At 37.1% G+C, this 20,242-nt stretch overlaps 2 protein-coding genes across 2 annotated transcripts in view; one reads left to right on the top strand and one right to left on the bottom strand.

Moving 5' to 3' along the window:
• The window catches only part of LOC149077309 (pyridoxal phosphate homeostasis protein), a 31,198-nt gene extending 26,208 nt beyond the window's left edge, over nt 1-4,990 (top strand). The window contains exon 7 of the mRNA XM_089245079.1: nt 4,699-4,990. Coding sequence (XP_089101205.1) covers nt 4,699-4,758 — 60 coding nt within the window. The 3' untranslated portion in view covers nt 4,759-4,990. The remainder of the gene's footprint in view (nt 1-4,698) is intronic.
• Nucleotides 4,991-6,953: 1,963 nt separating this feature from the next.
• On the bottom strand, nt 6,954-20,040 carry LOC149077308 (2',5'-phosphodiesterase 12-like). Its single transcript, XM_089245076.1, has 7 exons — nt 19,114-20,040; nt 18,018-18,157; nt 14,675-14,837; nt 11,941-12,073; nt 9,789-9,947; nt 8,892-9,012; nt 6,954-7,234 (listed from the first exon to the last, which is right to left on the bottom strand). The coding sequence occupies exons 1-7, from the start codon at nt 19,989-19,991 to the stop codon at nt 6,975-6,977; spliced, it is 1,854 nt and encodes a 617-aa protein (XP_089101202.1). The 5' UTR covers nt 19,992-20,040; the 3' UTR covers nt 6,954-6,974.
• Nucleotides 20,041-20,242: the final 202 nt, after the last annotated feature.

Here is a 20,242-nt window from a genome sequence, read left to right as displayed (position 1 = left end):
ACGTCTATAAAGGTATATTCTATACAGGGGCGGCTCAAGCTTACTTGCCGCCCTGTTGCGAAGCCTTGTATGCCGCCCCTAAAGATGGCCCTGTCCGGTGTCTGACAAGGCTAGGCATGGCCCCCACATCCTGTAGCGGAGCCCCTAGGCTGGGATCTTTTGCGGGCCCCTTCTGTAGTTAATTTATAGCGTGAAAAAGCAAAAAAATGATAATCATCCCGGGCCCCAGGACTAGAGCCCTGTCAGCCCCCTATATGTGGGGGCCATGAGGCTAGGTGACTGGAATAAACCAACACCTTCTGCTTTAGAAGGTATTGGATAAACCCGATTTTCTTAATACAAAGCGATTATTCAATGAACAAATCCCGCTTTTAAATAATCTGCCCCGTAATTAGATAATTTTAGTAATAAGTAATAATTAGTAATAAGATAATTTTACCGTCCTTATTTACGTCAGAAAACTTGATACGCATTAAAGCTTTTGTTGATAAGCTATCATTACCATGCCTTCCCCACAACCTGTAGCTAAGGCCTTTGCTGGTTCTTTTCATAGAGGTTATTCTTTCCTCCATGGGTTCTTTTATCTAGTGAATTTATAGTGTGAAAAAAAAACGATGTGCCACAAAACGATTTTTTCCAAGATAGCGTGTTTTATTCCTCCGTACTTCAGCACTACTTCCCACCATCTTACATGGGCATGATATCCCGTGACCTAAAAGACCTGTAGTTTGACTACTGCAAAGTATAGTGGGCCTACTGTATTGGGAAATAAACGCGAGCTAACAATGTGGTCCTTAGACGCTCTTCAAGCACTACAAAGATTTTTTTAATTCAATTCATGCGAAAATTTTCAATCCAAAAATATTTAATTTTTATTTATCCTTCGCAAATTTACCCCAAAGCAGACTTTTTTTCAGAAATGCTTCAAATATGTCGAACTGATAATCCATCCGGTCTCTTTCCTTGAAAGATTGCCGGAAGTCCAGAAAAATTTAGGAAATTAGAGAGGTGGTCACTATTTTTTTTCTCGAATCAATTTTCAGATTTACCTCCGCTCGATTTTATCCCTGAAAATTGGATTGGGATAGTTATACGGCTCCTTCCTCCGTCGAGCGCATTTGATCTGAAAGGCACAGCGCGGCCATTTGATAGCAGGGTATTAAGTTCGTTAGTTTTTTTCGACTAGTTTTATGTCAAATAGATGGCTTTTTTGTGTTTCTTCTTTTGACGTCCTTAATAATGATGTTCATCACTTGTGTGTTGTATTAATGTTTTTTTTGAACGTGTGCCCATCAAGCAGGGCTGTCTTAAGAACATCATGGGCCCCAGGGCCAAGTGGTTTTTCTGAGGCCCTACCTTGTAAATTATAAAAGATTTCAACCGGATTTTATTTTTGTGAGGCCCGGGTGGGCCCATGCGTTAAGACGGCGCTGCCGTCAAGATGTGCGCAGTGTGCCTGACGGAGGGTTGGATTATCAGCTCCTCATCGAGCTTTCCATCGCGAAACCCCGATGATAGCCACGATCTTGCAGCTGAAGACGGTTTACAATTGTTTTTCAACTTCGAAGCGCAAATGCGACTAAGTTTTCGTTTTCAAAAATAAAAGTCGTCACTGCAAGTTGTTGAAATTACTATGGTCGATTGTCATTGCATCAAATCCCGATGTTTCGAGAAAAAAAATTCATTCCGCAAGGAAAAATAGTTAGTCCGCCAAAATTATAAGAATTCTAATTTGTCAACTTAAATTTGTCGAAATAACGAGTGTTAAATCGTCAATGTCGTGCCGCCCGATTGGCGTGGTGTTAAGATTCTCGTCTACCACCGCGAAGATTGCTGTCATGATCCCAGGTTCAGACCCAATGGAGGATTCACAATCCATCAGTTTAGGGCGCTTTTAAAAAACCATGATCTATCTCCCCATATTCGCAATACTATGCTTTTGAATTTTTTTTTCCCGAGGAATTTTCAGTTTTTATCATTTCTGAGCCAGCTACTGTAATGTTGTTGTAGTTTTGACTTTTCATTCTATTCTTTTTTGTAATTTTATATATACCTCTTTTAATAGCTGTGTGTATTTTAGTCATATCACCATGTATTTTTTTTTTCTTATATTTTACATGCTTGTTTATTTTATTCCTTTGTATGTTTGTTTGTGTTCTTTTTCCCCTCTTTATGATGTAAGCACCACCCCTGTCATTCACAATAAATTGAATAAATAAATAAAATATGAGATTTTTTTTTTTCATAATGAGTTTAAAGTGACCACTGATAGACATCACCTTCATTTCCAACCCATGTCGTCAATGGCAGTAAATTGCAATAAGTCCAGAGTTGGTGTTTGGTATAGTAGTAGACATCAAATAATGCCCTCAGCAAGCAAAAAGTGCGAGTCATCTTAAATATGTTATGGTCGAAGTCATAACATATATATACAACATACTCATCAAGAATCGCCCCGAGAGAAGCGAAACTTACAAGATAGTACTCCTGGAGCGGGACTTTGAGCCAATCAGTGTATTGGATGAGATCTACGTCACGGATAGTTTCCAGGAACCTAGACCACCCGACCCCTTCAAAGTGAAAGTGGACCTCGTCCGTCTAAGGAATGTCTGGGGGGCCATGTGGTCAAACTTCCGTTCTCGCGATCCATGAGATAATTCCCCTTCACCAGCCAAGAAAAAAAGAAAAACACCTACACTTTATATACAATATATAGCCATCTAAAACAATAATATAATTTACATAAAGTATATGTTATGACTTCGATCATAACAAATAGACTGGTGTGAAAAGTTAGTCAAGAAAATATGGCTGCTTTTTTTTTGATAAAATTTGTGGGTTTTTTTTTTTTTTTCATTTTTGTTATCAATCCTTAAATGTTTTTGCTTTTAATTCATTGTTTTTTTTTCTTCTAATATAAATTTTGTTAAAATTCACTTTAATACATTCTTACTCTGAAAACTGCTCCAAATCCTATATTTTGCCGCTCCAAAATGGACTTCATCCCTTCCCACCCCTAAAATTGTTCAAAATGTTGGTGCTAACTAAATCCTAAGCTGCCGGCCCTTACAACTGCTACCCGGTTGCATCACACCCTCACTTAGCCCACCACTGCAATTAACTGTAAAAAGTGGACATCATTCCTAAGATATTTGAGGTTCAATCATTTGAGGTGAAAACATCATATAATTGAAGTAGTTGCAGAAAGAAAATATTGTCATTAAAATACATTATAACAGAACTCAAACAATGTGTATAAATATAAACGTTGTGTGAACAAGATTCCATTGCATTATACAGTAGCTCTTATACTACAATGCTGAAAAAGTTCCGAAACCTATTTTATTACAGAAGAGTGGGGGAACAGGTAGAACCTGTTTATATATATTTGGTGTTTCCTCCAAAGTAACTACTCTGTGCTCAATTATACATTTTTGTTATTGTTCATACAAAGATTTAAATGCAGATTGCAAGCCTCCTTTCATCACATCCTCCAGTGCCTTTGCCCGCTTATGGCTCAAAATAGAGCCAGTCACAGGCTTTAAACTTCTGGTCTGGTCAGTGCCTTTGTCGCTGCACTTCTTTGGAACATGCCCCTTAAGCAAATTCTTTATTTGACCAAAATCAGGGGGAAATAAGCTGGTTGTAGAAGTATCAGAATGTTATATTTTGACACAACAGAAGACCTGTGGGCCACAGCACATTATGGTGATGGAGCACCTGCAACTTGACCTTCCAAAGATCTGGACACTTGCATCTCACCAAAAATCATGCAGACGTTTAAGAACTCACAGGTCAGTCCTTGTGTCAGATTATCTTGTCAAAACATAAAATTCTGATACTTATGTACAAAGCTTTGAGAGCGTTTTAAGAAAATTTCTTAAAATCTTTTTAAGAATCAAATCTCTGTTAAGTTTTTGGTGCTGAATTGCCAGATTGGAAAAGAAGTGTGTGTAGAAGAGTTTTGCTAGCAAAGCAAATTCTTGTAGACTCAAAACGAACTTGAGAATTATGAATGAAGATTGAATGATTTTAAGAAGATGAATGATAGAATGATTTAAGAAATATGGATGAAAAATGGTTTTTTTGAAGATGTTATAACTAGGTCTTATTTCGCAATAAAAACAGTAGTTCCTAACCTTTATGTGCCTAGGAGTGCATGCATAAATTTCCTTGAGGGCAGTGCAAATGTCCAAATTTGTCAGAAGCTGTCACTAACTATAATATAGAATTTGTTACATAGCAACTTGATAGTTATTCGAAAGTGCATAGAAGAGTAAAGGTCACCACCAAGGCCAAAACTAGAATTTGGGGGGGGGGGGGCAAACATGATTTCACTACCCCCACCACTGTAAAATTCAATGATTTTATAATTGTATATTTTTGTTTCCTCCTACAGTTTTTTGCCCCCATAAAGTTTGCTGCCCATGGTATATTGAAGACCACCTACAAAAGCATTTTTTGTCGATTCTGTGCACCCGTGGTCTCTTTATCTTCATTCCCATCAATTGGAAAATTCCATAGTATAGCGATATTTTCCTCATCGCAAAACAGTTATGGATCACATAATTGAAATTCTATTTTACATATATTAATGACACTGATTATGTAATATAATTCAAAATTATATTTTTCTGAATTTTTCAAAATATTTCAATTATATATTTTCTGAGCTGTGAAAAAATATTCTCGTTTCAGATTGAAGTTGGGAGCACTTCAGTCAGAGTAGGAAGTCGTATATTTGGAGCAAGAAAATGATTTGCTTTACTGTTGTCATCGTCCTTTGAATGTTATACGACATTGATATTGTGCTTTCATGTTTAAGATCGGGATCCGGTAAATAACTACTATTGTTATGACTGCTTGGTAAATTTGAAATATTTGTTTCACTAAATGTATATAAACATAGAACATATATATATAAAATATGGATGTCATAATTCAGGTTGAAATCGAAATTATATGATCCAATAAACAAATCTTAATATATAATGCATTTCCATGTTTTATTATGATTAGGAAGGATCTATGGAAGGGTGTATGAATTTTTTTTCAAAAGAAACAAATTAATTTAAAATTTGCAAATGACATGAGAACAAACTGTTTCAAGTGTGTTCTCATTTACATGTTCACACTCTTCAAGGGAATGACTTTTGCTTGCCCTACTAATCCAAGCATACGTGAAAATATTAATGGGTATTTATATTAGGGTTGACACTGTGTATTTACCATCATGGGAAAAACATTACCACCTTGGGATAAAACATGATCTTTTATCACTTTCTGAGAAAAAAAAAATCACTGCTTCTGCCATTATCTACAAAAAATTTATCTACTCATTCTTTGTTTTTTCTAAACAAAATACAGAATTTTAAGCCACTAAAAACAAAAATTATTGTATTCTTACTAGCATGCGTATTAAAGTACCTATATATTATTATTTTTCATCATATTATAAATTCTTTTGGCATAAGGATTATACTATTGTTATTATATGCTGACATGGATAGAAGTAGAAACAAGTATAGGCTATAAATTCTGGTTAAAATATGTTTATCTGCTCCGGTGATTAAATTTATCATAATTAATAACTGGAAAAATGTCGAGCAATAACTATTGATTTCTATATAGTATAACCTCTCTCTTTACCAAAAAATAGTATATGAATTTATACATATAAGAAGGGGTAAACAATGTTTTTTACATAGCTCAAATTCAGAGTCCTGCTGATGAAGATCCAAGCATTCATCATGTTACAAGTTTTGTATTTATAATTATAATTTTGCTTTTTCAGTTAAGGCGATGTGTTTTGAATTTTTCGTTTGGGTATTAGCTATATACATCATGTATATGTAATAAGCTTATACCTTATTGCATGGCATGACAAATCTCAGGCGTCAGATCCTCATGGTGACTAAGAAATTTATATTGACACCTAAAATTTTCTGTGGGTGATTACTAGCTTAGGCCAAAAAAATTGTGCTTGGTGCCTAGTTTTTCTTGATTTTTCAAGCCCTGCCTTATTAGTAAATGAACAGTCTGGCAATGTTCATCAATCAAATTTTTCCTGTCAAAACCAACTATAAGAAGATTTTGAACAAGCAGGTTAGCAAAAAAAAACTTAGGAAGCGTCATTTACATCCTAATTGAAAATTTCTAACCAACAATGATAACTCTAATGATTTTATCTAGTTTCTGCTGATATATAGAAATGGAGCAGAAATATTTTAAAAAGGTTATCTGTATTACATATATAATTTGTTCAGTGTTTTATCCTCTTCTCTGGTAGCCTACTATAGAGATCTTATTGTGTGTGTGTATATTATAAAATAAATATATTAATCTCTATTATTGAATTCAAAACAGTTACTCTATGCATTAATTATCATTAAAAGGGCTAATTGTATTTACCGGTAAATAACTAGAAATGAATTACCTTTTGAGTTTAATAATACAATTGAATAATCGACAGATTTACCCAAAAAGAACACAGCTATATGCGTTTCGGAACTATATGAAGTTCCTTCATTAGTAGCAGAAACAAAGAATGAAAATATTGAAAAAACTCCTTATAGCGGAAGTTACTCACTGTTGTAGACAAGAGTCTAATTTAAAAACTAGTTTTTATCATGTCCTGGTAAAAAAACCCTGATAGAAAACCTTGATACAAAACCCTCATAAAAAACCCTGATTTGAGTCACATAAAAATAAATCTTCGTCAGCATTTTGATATACAATAGAATCCTGTTAATAAAATTGAACAGCTGAAAACGGGATACACTGATCTTAATCATTTGGATTTTTTTTAACAGCCCACTGTGATGACAAAAAAAGTGAAGTTTTGAATGAATAGGTGGGTTTCAAATTGTGATTTGATCTATAACTTTTGCATCAATTTTTACCTAATATTAATGGTGGAATTCAGCTGAAAGACATGAAGTTTGAGGTAAGATAAATTATATAAGCATGTTTTATTATTTCCATTCCAGTGTACATACTAAAGCCAAATGGTCAGACGGAAACACTCTGCTGGGCAAAGCTTTATCTGCAATAATTGTGTCATGGTCGGGAAATGGCACAACTTCAGAAACTATGAATGAGTCACTGTCATAAAATATATAGTCGAGGCATTCAGAAAATGCTTCTGTAAAGTTCGTATAAGATGGTGTGCCACAGGCGCTGTCACAATTCAAACAATGCTTGAGTTCCATACCTCGAACTGTTTCCTCAGGATCTGAAAAAAAAATTGATAAGATACCAACCACCGAGAAAATTCACATCGGTTTATTTACATTTCTAAAGGGATCTAAAAGAGCTGCATTCCGATTGTTTCTTTTTGATTGGAAAAACAAAAATAAGTACACAAAAATTGCCTTTTTTTTCTTCTCTATACATATTCCTAAAAAATATAAGTTAAAACTCTCCCTCTCATAATTTGTTTGTTTGATATATTCGTTAACATAGACTACACACAGGATGAATCAAAACTGCCTATAAAAGCTTCAACTCATTACAGGTTGAATTTACCTAACATTTGAGTGTTGAGGGTGAAAAAAAAATGTTTTTAATGTTAATTTTCAAAACAATTTTTTTAAAACATAATAGCATAACCAACATACAGGTCAAATATGCAGCACTACCATCTGTTGACCACTAAGTTTAGCAGATATTGATGAAGTGAGTTAAAAACATAACTGAGGTCTTCTAGAAGAACTTAAAGAAAATAAAGTTTATCCACAGTCAAGCTGATTGGACTGAGCCCTTGAGCTCAAAGCCAATTATTACAAACATCTCATGTCTCACACAGACAAGGAAAGGGTTCCAAAGTGACATCTTCAAAAAGTTTTCAAAAAATTGCCACGGATTCTACTCATTTAAATAAGCACAAAAATATTTAAAAAATCTAGGGGAATTATTAATATAATTACTTTGATCAATGATGTAGAGGAAAGAAAAAGAATAACAAATTTGTCAAACATGTGTAAACAACTAGCTTGAAAGGTACTGAAAATACCAGATGCATTTCTTTCTCCAGGGGTGGCAAGATGAAGAATGTGTGGGGTCAAAATGACCCCACCACGACAGTTAAGGGTTAAAAAAGTTCTAATATATATCGCCATGAAAGGCAATGAGAGCCAACTGTTATCATTTTTAGTAATTTTTTGCAGCTTTACTAATTCCATTGTTCTTATGTGTTTATGGGTGAGATGAATGTACCTTAAATTTTTTCCAATTTTTTCAAGGATTGACAGCTTGGGACCTTTGTTAGAGGTTGGTGGACTATAGCCCCGTTCACATGTGCAAGATTGGGGGGTCACTTCTGTGATAATTACCGGCATGGCAACTTTTTTCCCTTGCAGGGAAAAAAAGATGAGAGAGAAGCTCATCAAAAAAAGCCCATCTTTCTTATGGTGGATTGGTGGTCGACCCCGATTTTCTCTCCCATAATTCTTTGAGCTGCGAAAACTACTGCAAGTTCCTTCGTCAGCAATCTTGAATCAACCACTTCCGTTAAACCCACGTAACCAGTGACGACTTCCGGAAAGAAGAGGGGGATTACTGGCATAAACTAAACATCATGTGAATGGTTTGTAGCAAAAATCCCCATTAACAGGAACTTCCCGGGATGTTTTATTGTAGACATTTATGTGAACGGGACTTAAGTGCTCAGTATGATAACTACTTATTAACCATATGCTTTGCTGTTGTCTCTGACCTCTATCACTCCTGTGTCAGGAAAGACTGGCAAGAATAAAGCAGATTTGAAATCCAAATTATAATGGATCAATACTGAAAGTTTAAGTAACGTGAATGAAACAATGATATAATCCATTAATTTAAAAAAAAAATTGAATTTTTTCCCTCATAAAAGAAAATTAATATGAACTTACTGCTCCTCCAATCAGCACATTCTTCAGATAGCATTCCTTTGATTAGTAACTTGAAGATTCCTGATTTAGGGCTGCTGTTGAAATCCCCTGATAGTATGAAGCTCGTCGGGACACTAGGACTCTAGTTCAAATGAGTAAAAAGGGAAAAGATAGCATATTTAATTCCTTAAAACATCTTCAATCGCACGAGAAAGCAATACTCATTCATCAATGAAAAAATATGTAAAATGTGCATTGCACTCCACACAAAAAAAATCTATATTTCTCTTCAATAACATGAGTTCACCCTCAGTTAAAGCACCCTGTTTATATTCCTATATTTTTCCCAGAACAAACAATTTTGGTCAATAAATGGAACCAAGACTTATCACAACTCTTTGGAAGTTTGCGACATTTCTACCTGCCACTTACAAAAACAATACACATGATTCTAATCAACCTCTGCATTTGTGGGGGATCATTGATGGAAATACTGTGATCTCTCACTCATGCATTTCTTTCTGTTATGAGGTGATTTTTCTGCACTCACAATCGAAGATACAGCATAATAATGCTATATTCACTTATACGACAATGATGCATAAATGAAAAAGGCATATAAATGAATACAGCATCTTTTTTTTTTTCCTTGTTCCCTTGCACCAATGCATAAGTGAGAAATTACTGTATAATTCAGGCTTTTGCCAGGATGACCATATGTCCTTGTTTGAAAAACATCTTGATGTCCCAACAAATTTTTAGAAAAAAATCAGCGAATTCAGTGGGAACCAGCCATATGTCCCAGTTTTGTCATATTTAAATCTGGTCATACTAGTTATAGCACATTCTGAACTCAAGCATCATTAATCGCTTCAAGTTGATTAAACATCTTATGGATAAAAAATTATGAATTCTCACCTCGCTGAGATATTTCTTGACCAAATTCTCCAAGTGATGCACACAAACCACTGACTGGACCAATCTGACATTTGAAGAACTGGGATGAAAGTACAAATGAGTGTTGCCTACAATAATCCTCTTGTTAGATGCACCATTCAAAGACTCCAAAACCATCAGCTAAAACATTAAAGAGCATAAGTGATTATTTAAACCTTCAGAAAGTGAGATATCCCTCAGATATGTCATCAGCATTTAACCTCTTTATGATCAGGGACGTAATATTGTATCCACAAATGCCTGTGGAATAAATTCATCTACTTCAACCCCTTTTTTCCTGATCACGAAAGGTTACTATAACCATGTGAAACAGAGTTGTTGTGTGGTCCCCTTCTCTCACCACCACTGTGATATCTCAATGAGATAACGATGGTGGTGGATAACCTCAGCTTTCCCCCCCCCCTTCTCATGGCATTCTCCCTCACACACACACACTCATAAGATGTCATCCTACTATTATATACTGCACACAGAAGTTGAGGAACAGAAGAAGCAAACAAAAACAAAACTATAAAACAAGTTTGAAGCTGAGGGCGAAAAAGTAAGGCACTGTACTAATACTTCCTTATACAATTATCTCTTTACTGTTCCTTAACACTCTTATTTTTTTCTTACTCACCCTTTCTTTTCTAACATGGAACAAGGCTACTATATTCATTAGCTATACGTCTAATACAGATCATTCAAATTTATCACCAGCAGCTTGTACATGCATTTGTTGCAGGATAATGGCCAATCAGAAACGTGCACCCAATATGCCTGATTTAAGAAGGCGTTTACATCCAGTAAGAAGAATGTACCGTTATTGGTTTCATCTGTAACAAACTAAGCTAGTGTTTTTCAACCGCCGGGCTCCAGAGTGATTCATATTTCATTTTTCACCATTTATTTCCCCATTAATCAAGTTTATGACCAAGCCTTCCGCTCAAAAAAAAAATCTACTTGGCCACTCACTTTCAAACGTTGAGAACCACTGAACTTAGCCAACTTGTGTAAGTTTTTGGTTCCGTGCAGAAAATTTGATAAATACTGTATTTCCTTTACATTAGCCTGGCATGCCGTAAAAATTGGTGGGCACTAACCTTTCATTTTGAATTTAGGAGCCTGGTTCATTCTTGGCATGACAGAAAAAGAGAGGGTACGCAAAGATGACAGAATACATACAAATGATTGACATAAATTTATATAAATAATAAATAACATAATAGTTTTTCACTGTAACAAACATGTTTTGCCCAGAAATTTCATAATGAAAATTTAGCATTTACTTATTGCTCTAATTACCATCAAGATAACACAAAATACGGATAGAGTATTTTGCCCCTTTTTCTGAATGTGCAGAGATTGAAAAAAAATATACGCTATCACATTTGTATCATAGAACTATGTTTTGCACATGCAATTCTTCAGTTTTTAAAACATAATCGAGGAATACAAAACTGCTCTGTACTCTACTCATGTTCTCATTTAACTCATGCCATTTTCATGCATATGAAAAGTATGCTTAATATCCGATATTTTAAAATAAATTATGATTTGCAGTAGTAAGCAGTAAAACCTCAAACTATCTGAAGGTACCAGTTCATGAAACAGAAAGGATATTAAAATGCAGAGATTAGACAAGGTTCAAATCAGCCAATTGATCTTGGAGTCCAATATGTAAATCTCATTAAGCATTACAAAAAAAATTCTGCTAAATACATTTCATTTTCTTGGGGGTTTTTTTGCACTTGTTTTTGCAGATGAAGCAATAGGGGAGCTAAAAAATATACTGCACATATTCAGGGCCGGAACTAGAGAGGGCCGAGGGGACAACTGTCTCTGGTGCCAAAATTCAGTGGGTGGTAAGTTTTAGGTGGAAACAAAAAACACCATTATAAAATTACCGAATTTTAAACTGGTGTGGGGGTGGGAAACTCATGTTTGCCCCTGGCTGAAAATATTCTAGTTACGACCCTGACTTATTCAAGTCCCTTTTGACAGTGCCCACTGAAGGACTAAATGATGTGGATGTTATTGGGAAGAATTACTTAAAATTAAATACATGAGCTGCTCACACAAGATGAGAAGAAAAATGTGAATCTACTGTGTGTCATTCAGAAAGTGCCTTCACCTGTAGAACTGTATTTCTTGATTTCACTTTCTCTCGGAACTTCTCGTTTTCTTGCACCTTTTCCCATAGTACCCGATGTTCTGGATCTTTCTCTATCACTTCACTCAGTATCACAGAATCAGAATGTGTAAGTCTAGAAAAAAAAAAGAATTCCACATGCAGAACATCCATTAAATTGTAATATTGAATGTATCATATCTGGGGGGGGGGGGGGCACCTTTTTCTCAAGCCCAGGTCCCTGTTATGCAAATCCCTTATGACCCCCCCACATGACCACACTAAGATTATTACTTCAAAACATAATGCAAAAAGCAGTGTATAGAGCTTTGGAGTTTCACAGTGGTGGGGAGCAGTGACAAAAATTAGTCTACCCCTCCTGACAAAAAAATTGGTGTTTAGACATGATGAAAATGCATTGAACACAGTGGTGTCAGAGCAGAGGGTGCTGTGGGTCAAGCACCCATGATGAATTATGACTCGGGTCCAAGAACTCAGAGTTGATTCAGAAATCGAAATTTCCTACACAATGAGCACTCACAGGTTTGAAGCACTTCCAACGCCACTGATTGAACAAGAATATTTCAAGTGTCCGAATGAATAAAATCTTTTGCAGTGCTGTAGCATGCCTTCTCAGGGCATCAGGGCAGACTTTTCTGTGGCCACTGTGGTGGTCGAGTGGTCATAGTGATGGACTCGCATCGCGGGGATCCGGGTTCGAGCACCACCGTCCCCACAGTGGCGATCGGCTGAAGTTGGTTTTCTGTGGTTCCCAACTTCAAGGCGCAAATGCGAGCCGATCTCCCTGTTAAAAAGTCTCGCCACAGAGAGTAACAGTCCTACAAACAGTACAAATATTCAGTCATTACACTTCACTCACTTCACTTCTGAGATATAGATGGCAGCACTGAAAAATCATACACAACACTAGATACGCACTCAGACTGTTAGGTACACATACTTACACTTCCGGCACAACTCACTAGGTAGTAAATTGCCCATGGCGATAGACCTGAGTTGTGCTCGGTTTGAAGAAAAAAAAAAGACTTTTCTGTGGGGATCAGGCCCGTAACTAGGCTGGAACAACTGAGATACCGCCCCAAGTTGAGTGGGGGGGGGGGGGTCCACTCAACTTGGGGCAGTATCTCAGTTGTTCCAGCCTAGTTACGGGCCTGATCTTTTTGAAATTGTTAGGCGTGCCATTCGCAGCAAAAGGATCCTTCGAGAACAAAAAAGTGGCTACTTACAATGCAAATCCTTTTTTTTTTTTACAAAAAAAAAAAGAAAGAAAGACATTGAATGTGAGTGTATAATATATCTCTGAATAAAAAATATCTACACATATCAAAATTTTCGTTGATGAAATGACCAAAAAAAATTTATTGCTTAACTATAAATGCTTAAACTATGAGCACACATTGGCTCGAAAATGCCCAAAATATGACATCGTAAGAAAATATGACATGTCATAAAAATCTCTCTGAGGCCTAGTCACATTTATTTTAACAGTGCCTACCATACTAAACATCGGTTCGGGCCCCAAAGCAGAATGTGGCCAAATGTGCGACGTACGTCGCAGAACAATCTGAAAGAATTTTAAGAAAAGCGCCATTATGTCTATGAGAATTTTCGCCGCAGAACATTTTCAGTCAGCTGAAGTCTCGTTGCAGAACATCGCAAAACATTCTGCTTTGGGGGGTTTGGGCAGCCAACAAGACCACCATTTATAAGAAAAGGGATTGTTAAAAAGTTGGAGGTAATTTCTTTGATTGCAAAATGAAATAGAATTTCTCTAATTTTTGGAAGGCGTCTGCATGCCACTATCGATAACTTGGTGTGCCACAGGTTGGCCACCCCCTTGATATATATCTCTATACATAACTTCAATAAAAAAAAACACATTCCACTTTTCCAGGGATGAGTATAGCTCAATTTCATCATATTATTTGTGTGGGACGAGAATACAAGAATCATGCGAATATTTTATTCATTTTCCAGTCAAACTTGATCATTTGATTGTGATATGCATGATCAACCTCTTTGCCCTGTCATCCTTGGCAACCTGGAAAGTGACAGTATGAGTGAAGTTTTTGTAAAAAGTAGCAATACAAATTATGGAAAGTGAACAGAAAAACAAAAGAATTAACAAAAAAATGTGATTTCCATTGGTACTGTGGTAAGATGCTCATCCACCAACATAAAAGCTGCCGTCAGGCCTATAGATTTTATCCTGGGGGAAGGACAAAGAAAACACAAATTTTTCCCTAATGAACCCAAGTCGACCACCATCGTGCCTTCGTTTCCGACTCTACTAGATTTGTAGTAAATTGTTGTAAGGCAATATGACCAGAGTTGGTGTGTAGTAGAGTAGTGGTTATGTGAAAAACCATTGTCTCATTTTTATATGTTCTGTGTTTGACTAAACAGGATATATGAACATCATATTGGCTTCTGGGTTTCTCTTAAATCCAGTTATTAATCAGTTATTGTTATCAGAATCCCGATGAGATCACATCAGGTGGCAGGCACTGTATGTATTATGATCCAAGTATTAGACCTATTTTGAAGATTATTTTGCATCAGTACTTTCAATTCAACTAATCGAGGAGAGGAATTCTAAGCCAAGTTCCGAAACTTTTAGAGCCTTTTATGTGCTGTTAAAGTTTCATTACTGCTCTCTGAACAATTATGATGAGAGAAAAAATTTCATGCAATGAAAAATCAATGAAATTTTAACCTGAACTTGCTCCGACGGAAGAAACACGCCAAACCCTCAGGATGGTCATCGGCTTTAGCAGAGAAAATTCCTTGCAAACCCAACATTGACAGTGCTGGAGACAGAACGTATTTAAACACTTTCGCATCGACTTCTTGAAGGCATATTATATCACCATTGTAACCTGCAATGGAACAAAATTTCAGATGTATATCTAGAATACAACCACCTTGAATGAAATATCAAGAAAAAAATCTCAAACATCTCATCTATCTCCAAGTTTGTTACGCTACCTTACGGTGTGATCTTTGAGTTGCAAACAAATTTTTATTAACTTGGCAATTTCATTGAGCCCTGGCACAACTTTGAGTCTTTGGTGAAAGTGATTCAAATTTACTCAATAAGATGTGATCATGATAAAACAAAAACTTTTTCTTCAAACCGAGCATAACTCTGATCTATTGCTGTGGACAATTCACTACCAAGCGAGTTGTGTCAGAAGTGTGAGTATGTGTGTACTTAACAGTCTGAGTGTGGGTATCGTGCTGTGTCTGATTTTCGGTGATGCCATCTATATTTCAGAACTGAAGTGTAATGATTGAATAATTGTATCGTTGTAGGCCTATTGCTCTCTGCCATGAGACTTTTTAATGGGGAGATCAGCTAGCATTCATGCCTCAAAGTTGGGAACCACAGATAACCAACTTCAGCCAACCACCACTGCTTCAAAGGTAGGGTTTGAACCTGGGTCCTCGGAGTCCGTCACTAATGACCACTCGACTACCACATCGGCCATGATAAGAAATGCTGTGTGTCACGTTTAAATCCATGAGGTGGGCACACAATTGTTAAATTTAGTGACAGGAACAAATCCTAGTCCCCCACAAAACCCCAGCTTTACACTTTTTTCTTAATTTAAGGGGCCCAATGCTTTCTTCTATGCCCAGGGCCCCAAACTGACCTTAATGTGCCTCTGAATTCATCAGAATTAGAGAATTTATGTGTGGAAAATGACTGTGGTGTGACAAAATTGATCCAAATCAAAAATTTCTGTCCAAAAAAGTGAGACATCAGCGTTGCACAGTTGACATGAACCCAAATTTTGGTGAGGGGGATGCTTACATAGCAAAATTTAGCTTGTGTACCAGCTCAATGCATAATATACCAATTCCACTGATTCTCTTCAGGTTTTATCATTGGTTGTTCACAAACCCTGGGTGAATATCCGAGTATAATTTCCCCTCCAGCCAGCTGCTTATGCCTCAAACTGTGGCGGAAAAGAGTTTCAAACTTTATGAGGTAACACCATTGCATTGGCTTGACAATTTATTATTATTATTTTTTAAATCTGGGTGTGAGCCATAAATATATTAGGAGAGCGAATCTTTTTTCTAGAAAACCAGTCCAAATACCATTTCTTTCAACTTTTACTGGGTATTAGTAACTCTCTTCCATGTTCCGAGATACTCTGTTACATACATTTCATAATTTTGCTGTTGTCATCATAACGTATAAGAACAGAACCTAATTTAAAATTTCTGTGCATGGTTACTGGACACCAATATCAATTTTTAGTCAACCTGGCGCCAGGGATTTTTCAAGCCTGCCATTAAGTATGAGATTTGAAAATATATAAATTTTTCACGACAACTCTGTCCCTCAAGTCACTTTAGGACAGTCTGAGCCACTTCATTGAATTAAAAATCTGTCATGGGTCACTTGAGTGATCTGGAACAGTGCCGCATTCAAGTGATCTCAATATGTCTCAGGTCACTAAATTGCTCTGAAAGTGTGCCACTGTGATCTGTATATATGACGCAGGTCACTTAAATGTACTACAGAACACTTAAGTGATCTGGAAATGTGCAGTGGCCTGTGATTGTGATCTATAAATATGCTGCAGGTTATGTGAGTGGCCAGTAAATGTACAGCAGATCACTTAAATGATTTGTGAATGTGCCACTGGCCTTTCAAATGATGTGCCACTGGTCACTTGAGTAATATGTAAATGTACGGCAGGCTGCTTGAATAGTCTGTTAATGTGCTGCTTTGTTCATTTTACAAAATTAGGTTTGAGGTCACAGGCCAAATTTGGCCCTTTGAAGACCGAACACACACCCCACTTCCCATCTCGGAGAGATATCGAAGCATTTCCAAAGGATGGGTGTATTCGGAAAGTTTTATTATAAACAATAAAACATCACATCAGACAAACGCCACAAAAAATAAAAACAATCATCAATCTGAAATCATATAACATAAAATTTAAACAACAAATGCCAATCGGCAATCAAAATTATAAATACGATTATAAAGTGATATAGTGTCCATCCCATGAGAATCTAGTAATCATCAATTAATTGAATGATTGTCGATAATCTTGGGGTATAAAATCACGTATCACAGAGATCCATGTTGTTATATTGTCCAGCTTCCACACATTGGTTTGATTGTCGGCATCAGGTCTTCAGTAGTCATAGGTCCACCATCGTCTAGGCAGCAACTTCTACATCCTCACCTCACTGCTGCACTCTCACGAGGGTGGGTATGTGGCATCAGTAACTCCTCTCAGTCTTGGCTACAAGTCATACTCCGCATTTGGCCCATGGGTCATGCTACATGTACCTGATCTTGACGCATTGAAGTAAATATCAAGAGGTTGAGAATCATTGTCGAAATTGCTACTCCCTGTGTAATTACATTCCCAAAATGGCATGGGCCCATCCTGTGGTACCTTAAAGTGCAGTGACTAAAAATTAAAAAATTACCACCTTATACTGACATATATAGACTCGAAAGTTTGGCAGATCATGATGATGCCAATTCATATTTATGCATATTCATTAGATCAGTCGGTTCCACTTTTGACCCCCCCCCCACTTACACTCCATATCTCCGCCCATGCCACCAGTGTTTACAACAGAACCTGTTCACGAGTCAAAGAATGGTCATACATATATCTACGCAGGTATTCATACTATTACCAAACCAGACATGCATCTCGTCCGCATTTCTCTGCGAAATTTCTAACGAATCGGTACATGTTGGAATGTGCGTGTACTTGTAGCGAACCTGATGTGAACTTTGTTTCTGTGTAATGCTTTTTTATGTGTAGTGCTGTCACCTGCCATCAATTTTTCTAACTATAAGTGAAGTGATTGAATAATTGTACCATTGTAGGCCTGTTGCTCTCTGTGGCGAGACTTTTTAAAGATCATTCACACCTCGAAGTTTTGAATCACAGAAAACCAACTTCAGCCTACCACCACAGTGGCGACAGGCGTGTGGTATACAGTGTTCATACTGTCAAACACCTTTAAAAATCTGTTCTGATGATTAAAATAAGATAACGCTGCAAACAAACCTATGATTTCTTTGATCAGAAGCTGCCTCCTGTAGTCCAAAGCGAGATATTCACTAGGACAGTATGGGAAAAGTTCAGTACGAGCCGTATCAGAGTCGGCATATGCATCAGCCAAGATGTTGTAAGATATGCACCGTATACTGCAACATGAGAAAAATCAAAATATATGAAAATCTGCGAGGAAATGAAATATCGTATTCGCACCTTATCTTTTTAACACCGTTTAAAATTATTGTTACTTTTTTGTCACCAGCATCTCACCCCTTTTGCATTACAGAGTTCCTAATTTAAATGTATGGTATATATTTTTGTCGAAAATTTTTTTCAAATGCACTAAAACAGTGATGTGCCACCAACACCATCCTTTCTGGCACATTTTCAAAAGTTATTAAGTAACAATAGCAAGCTGCATTAAATTAGATCTGGCAAAAAATATATATATATTTGGCCTACCGTATATAGGGAATCAACCAAATTTCCTATTTCAACATGGATGAATAATCTCTAATCTACACCCACACAGCTTGGGGCCGACAGAAAGATTCTTATATATATATTTTTTTCATGCTATAAATTCATCACAGAGCGGGCCCACAGAAGATCCTAGGCTAGGAGGTCCTATTCCAGAACGTGGGAGGGGGCTCTAATATACAATCTGCTAAAAAAACACTTCAGTTTTGGCAGAAAAATGCCTGCCCAAAATGTGCCAATAAAACGGTTTCAAACAGCGATCAAATTTGGTTGCCGTTGATTGATTTTTGGTGTTACACTTTTTTGTATGTTGGGTTATTGTGTTGGTTTTGGGAATATTAGAATATTGTGAATTTTTTTTTTTTGGTGGTGATCGCTAATTTCCACAATGTTGGAAAATTTTGGTCGCCGAGTGGTCAAAACAGTGGCACAATCATAAATCACCAATTTTGTAACAACCTTGTCATGTAATCTTAGCTTTAGTTAAGTATAAGTCTATTGCCAAACTGGAATTAGTAAGAATGATGTTTGTGAAATAAATGGCTGAAACATAAATGATACCCCCTAATCCGCAAATGTTTCGCTGTGAAATATTCAATTATCAAAACTTCGATGTACAACAGACCTGTCTGAAGGTGTTACAAAGCTAGTGTATTCGTGTCTGTATTCGAAGGGGCACGTCCCGGGTCCATTTTCGACACGAGTCAGCGTCTGAGCTTCCTTGTTCATACCAACTTTGTCCCCGCACTTAGGAATACACGTGACTTTCAGGTGGTGTTCGACATCTTCCTCAGACGTTTCATAAATATACCCCTCACCGATTTCCATCCACAGTTTTGTGGATTTGCTGTTCTTTGATTCTTTCGCCCCAGACTCTGCTATAGATCTAAACCAAGAGAAGCGACAGTCATTTAGCTCGCAGAACATAAGAGAGACTTCAGGGTACACCGGGAAGCCCGCTCGGACTCTCTTCGGTATAGACATTTGGACAATCACCGGAGGATTGAAAACAACCTCGTAGATGGACTCATCAATACGCAGTTGGTTGCCATCGACCCACGCCTGGTCATTGGGAACGTTGTCACCGATGACCTCGCCATTGGTTAGGATATCTAGCCTGAGGGGGGTTGGCGGTGGATGACCGTCCGGTGAATCGGTGCTCGCGCGGTCTTCGTTTTTCTTCTTCTTCTTTGACCTCTTCTTGATGTCCAAGGTCTTGCCTTCGATTTTGCATCGAATTCGATTCAATCCATCGATCAGTTTCTCGTCCTTGGACCTCGAGAAGTTGAAAGTGATTTCCGGAAGCACGTCGTTGCCGTACACGAAGCTGATGTCTAGTTTATTGTCGCCGTTGTGGATCCAAACGTACACTTTGTTCTCCGTCATCGAGATTTTACGTTGGAACTCGAACCACGTGGAGGCGATGCGCGAAGGTATCGAACAACAACAGCGCGGTGGAAAGAGCACCTTCGCGATGCAAGTGAATCTCTTCACCACAAACATCCACCCCCGTTTCCTGGTGACAGCTGATTCTTCAAAACAAACAGCACGTGAGTTTCAATAACTTGTCACGCAGACGCTTATTATACAGCGTTTTGCACCGATGAGCTTTTTTTGCCACGCTTTCACTGTCTGCAATACGCTGACCATATTTCTTTGACAAAGATGGGAGAAATTTGGTTTATGAATACGGGACATCACTAATTCTCGCCAAATAACAAAGAATTTGCCAATTATGGCATAAAACTTTCTAA

The sequence above is a fragment of the Pholcus phalangioides genome, unplaced genomic scaffold (genome assembly GCF_987345545.1).
Source record: "Pholcus phalangioides strain wild (caught in Gottingen) unplaced genomic scaffold, Ppha-v1.0 ptg000015l_1, whole genome shotgun sequence".
NCBI lineage: Eukaryota > Metazoa > Arthropoda > Arachnida > Araneae > Pholcidae > Pholcus > Pholcus phalangioides.
The sequence above is the reverse complement of the archived record's forward strand: the minus strand, read 5'-3'. Positions and strand labels throughout refer to the sequence as shown.

Coding starts and splice junctions, on each gene's coding strand:
- LOC149077308 (XM_089245076.1), bottom strand. CDS start 19,991: ATGTTTGTGGTGAAGAGATTCACTTGCATCGCGAAGGTGCTCTTTCCA. Junction 14,838..18,017: donor TCTGATCAAAGAAATCATAG/GTTTGTTTGCAG, acceptor GTTCCATTGCAG/GTTACAATGGTGATATAATA. Junction 9,948..11,940: donor CAAGAAATACAGTTCTACAG/GTGAAGGCACTT, acceptor TTAATGTTTTAG/CTGATGGTTTTGGAGTCTTT.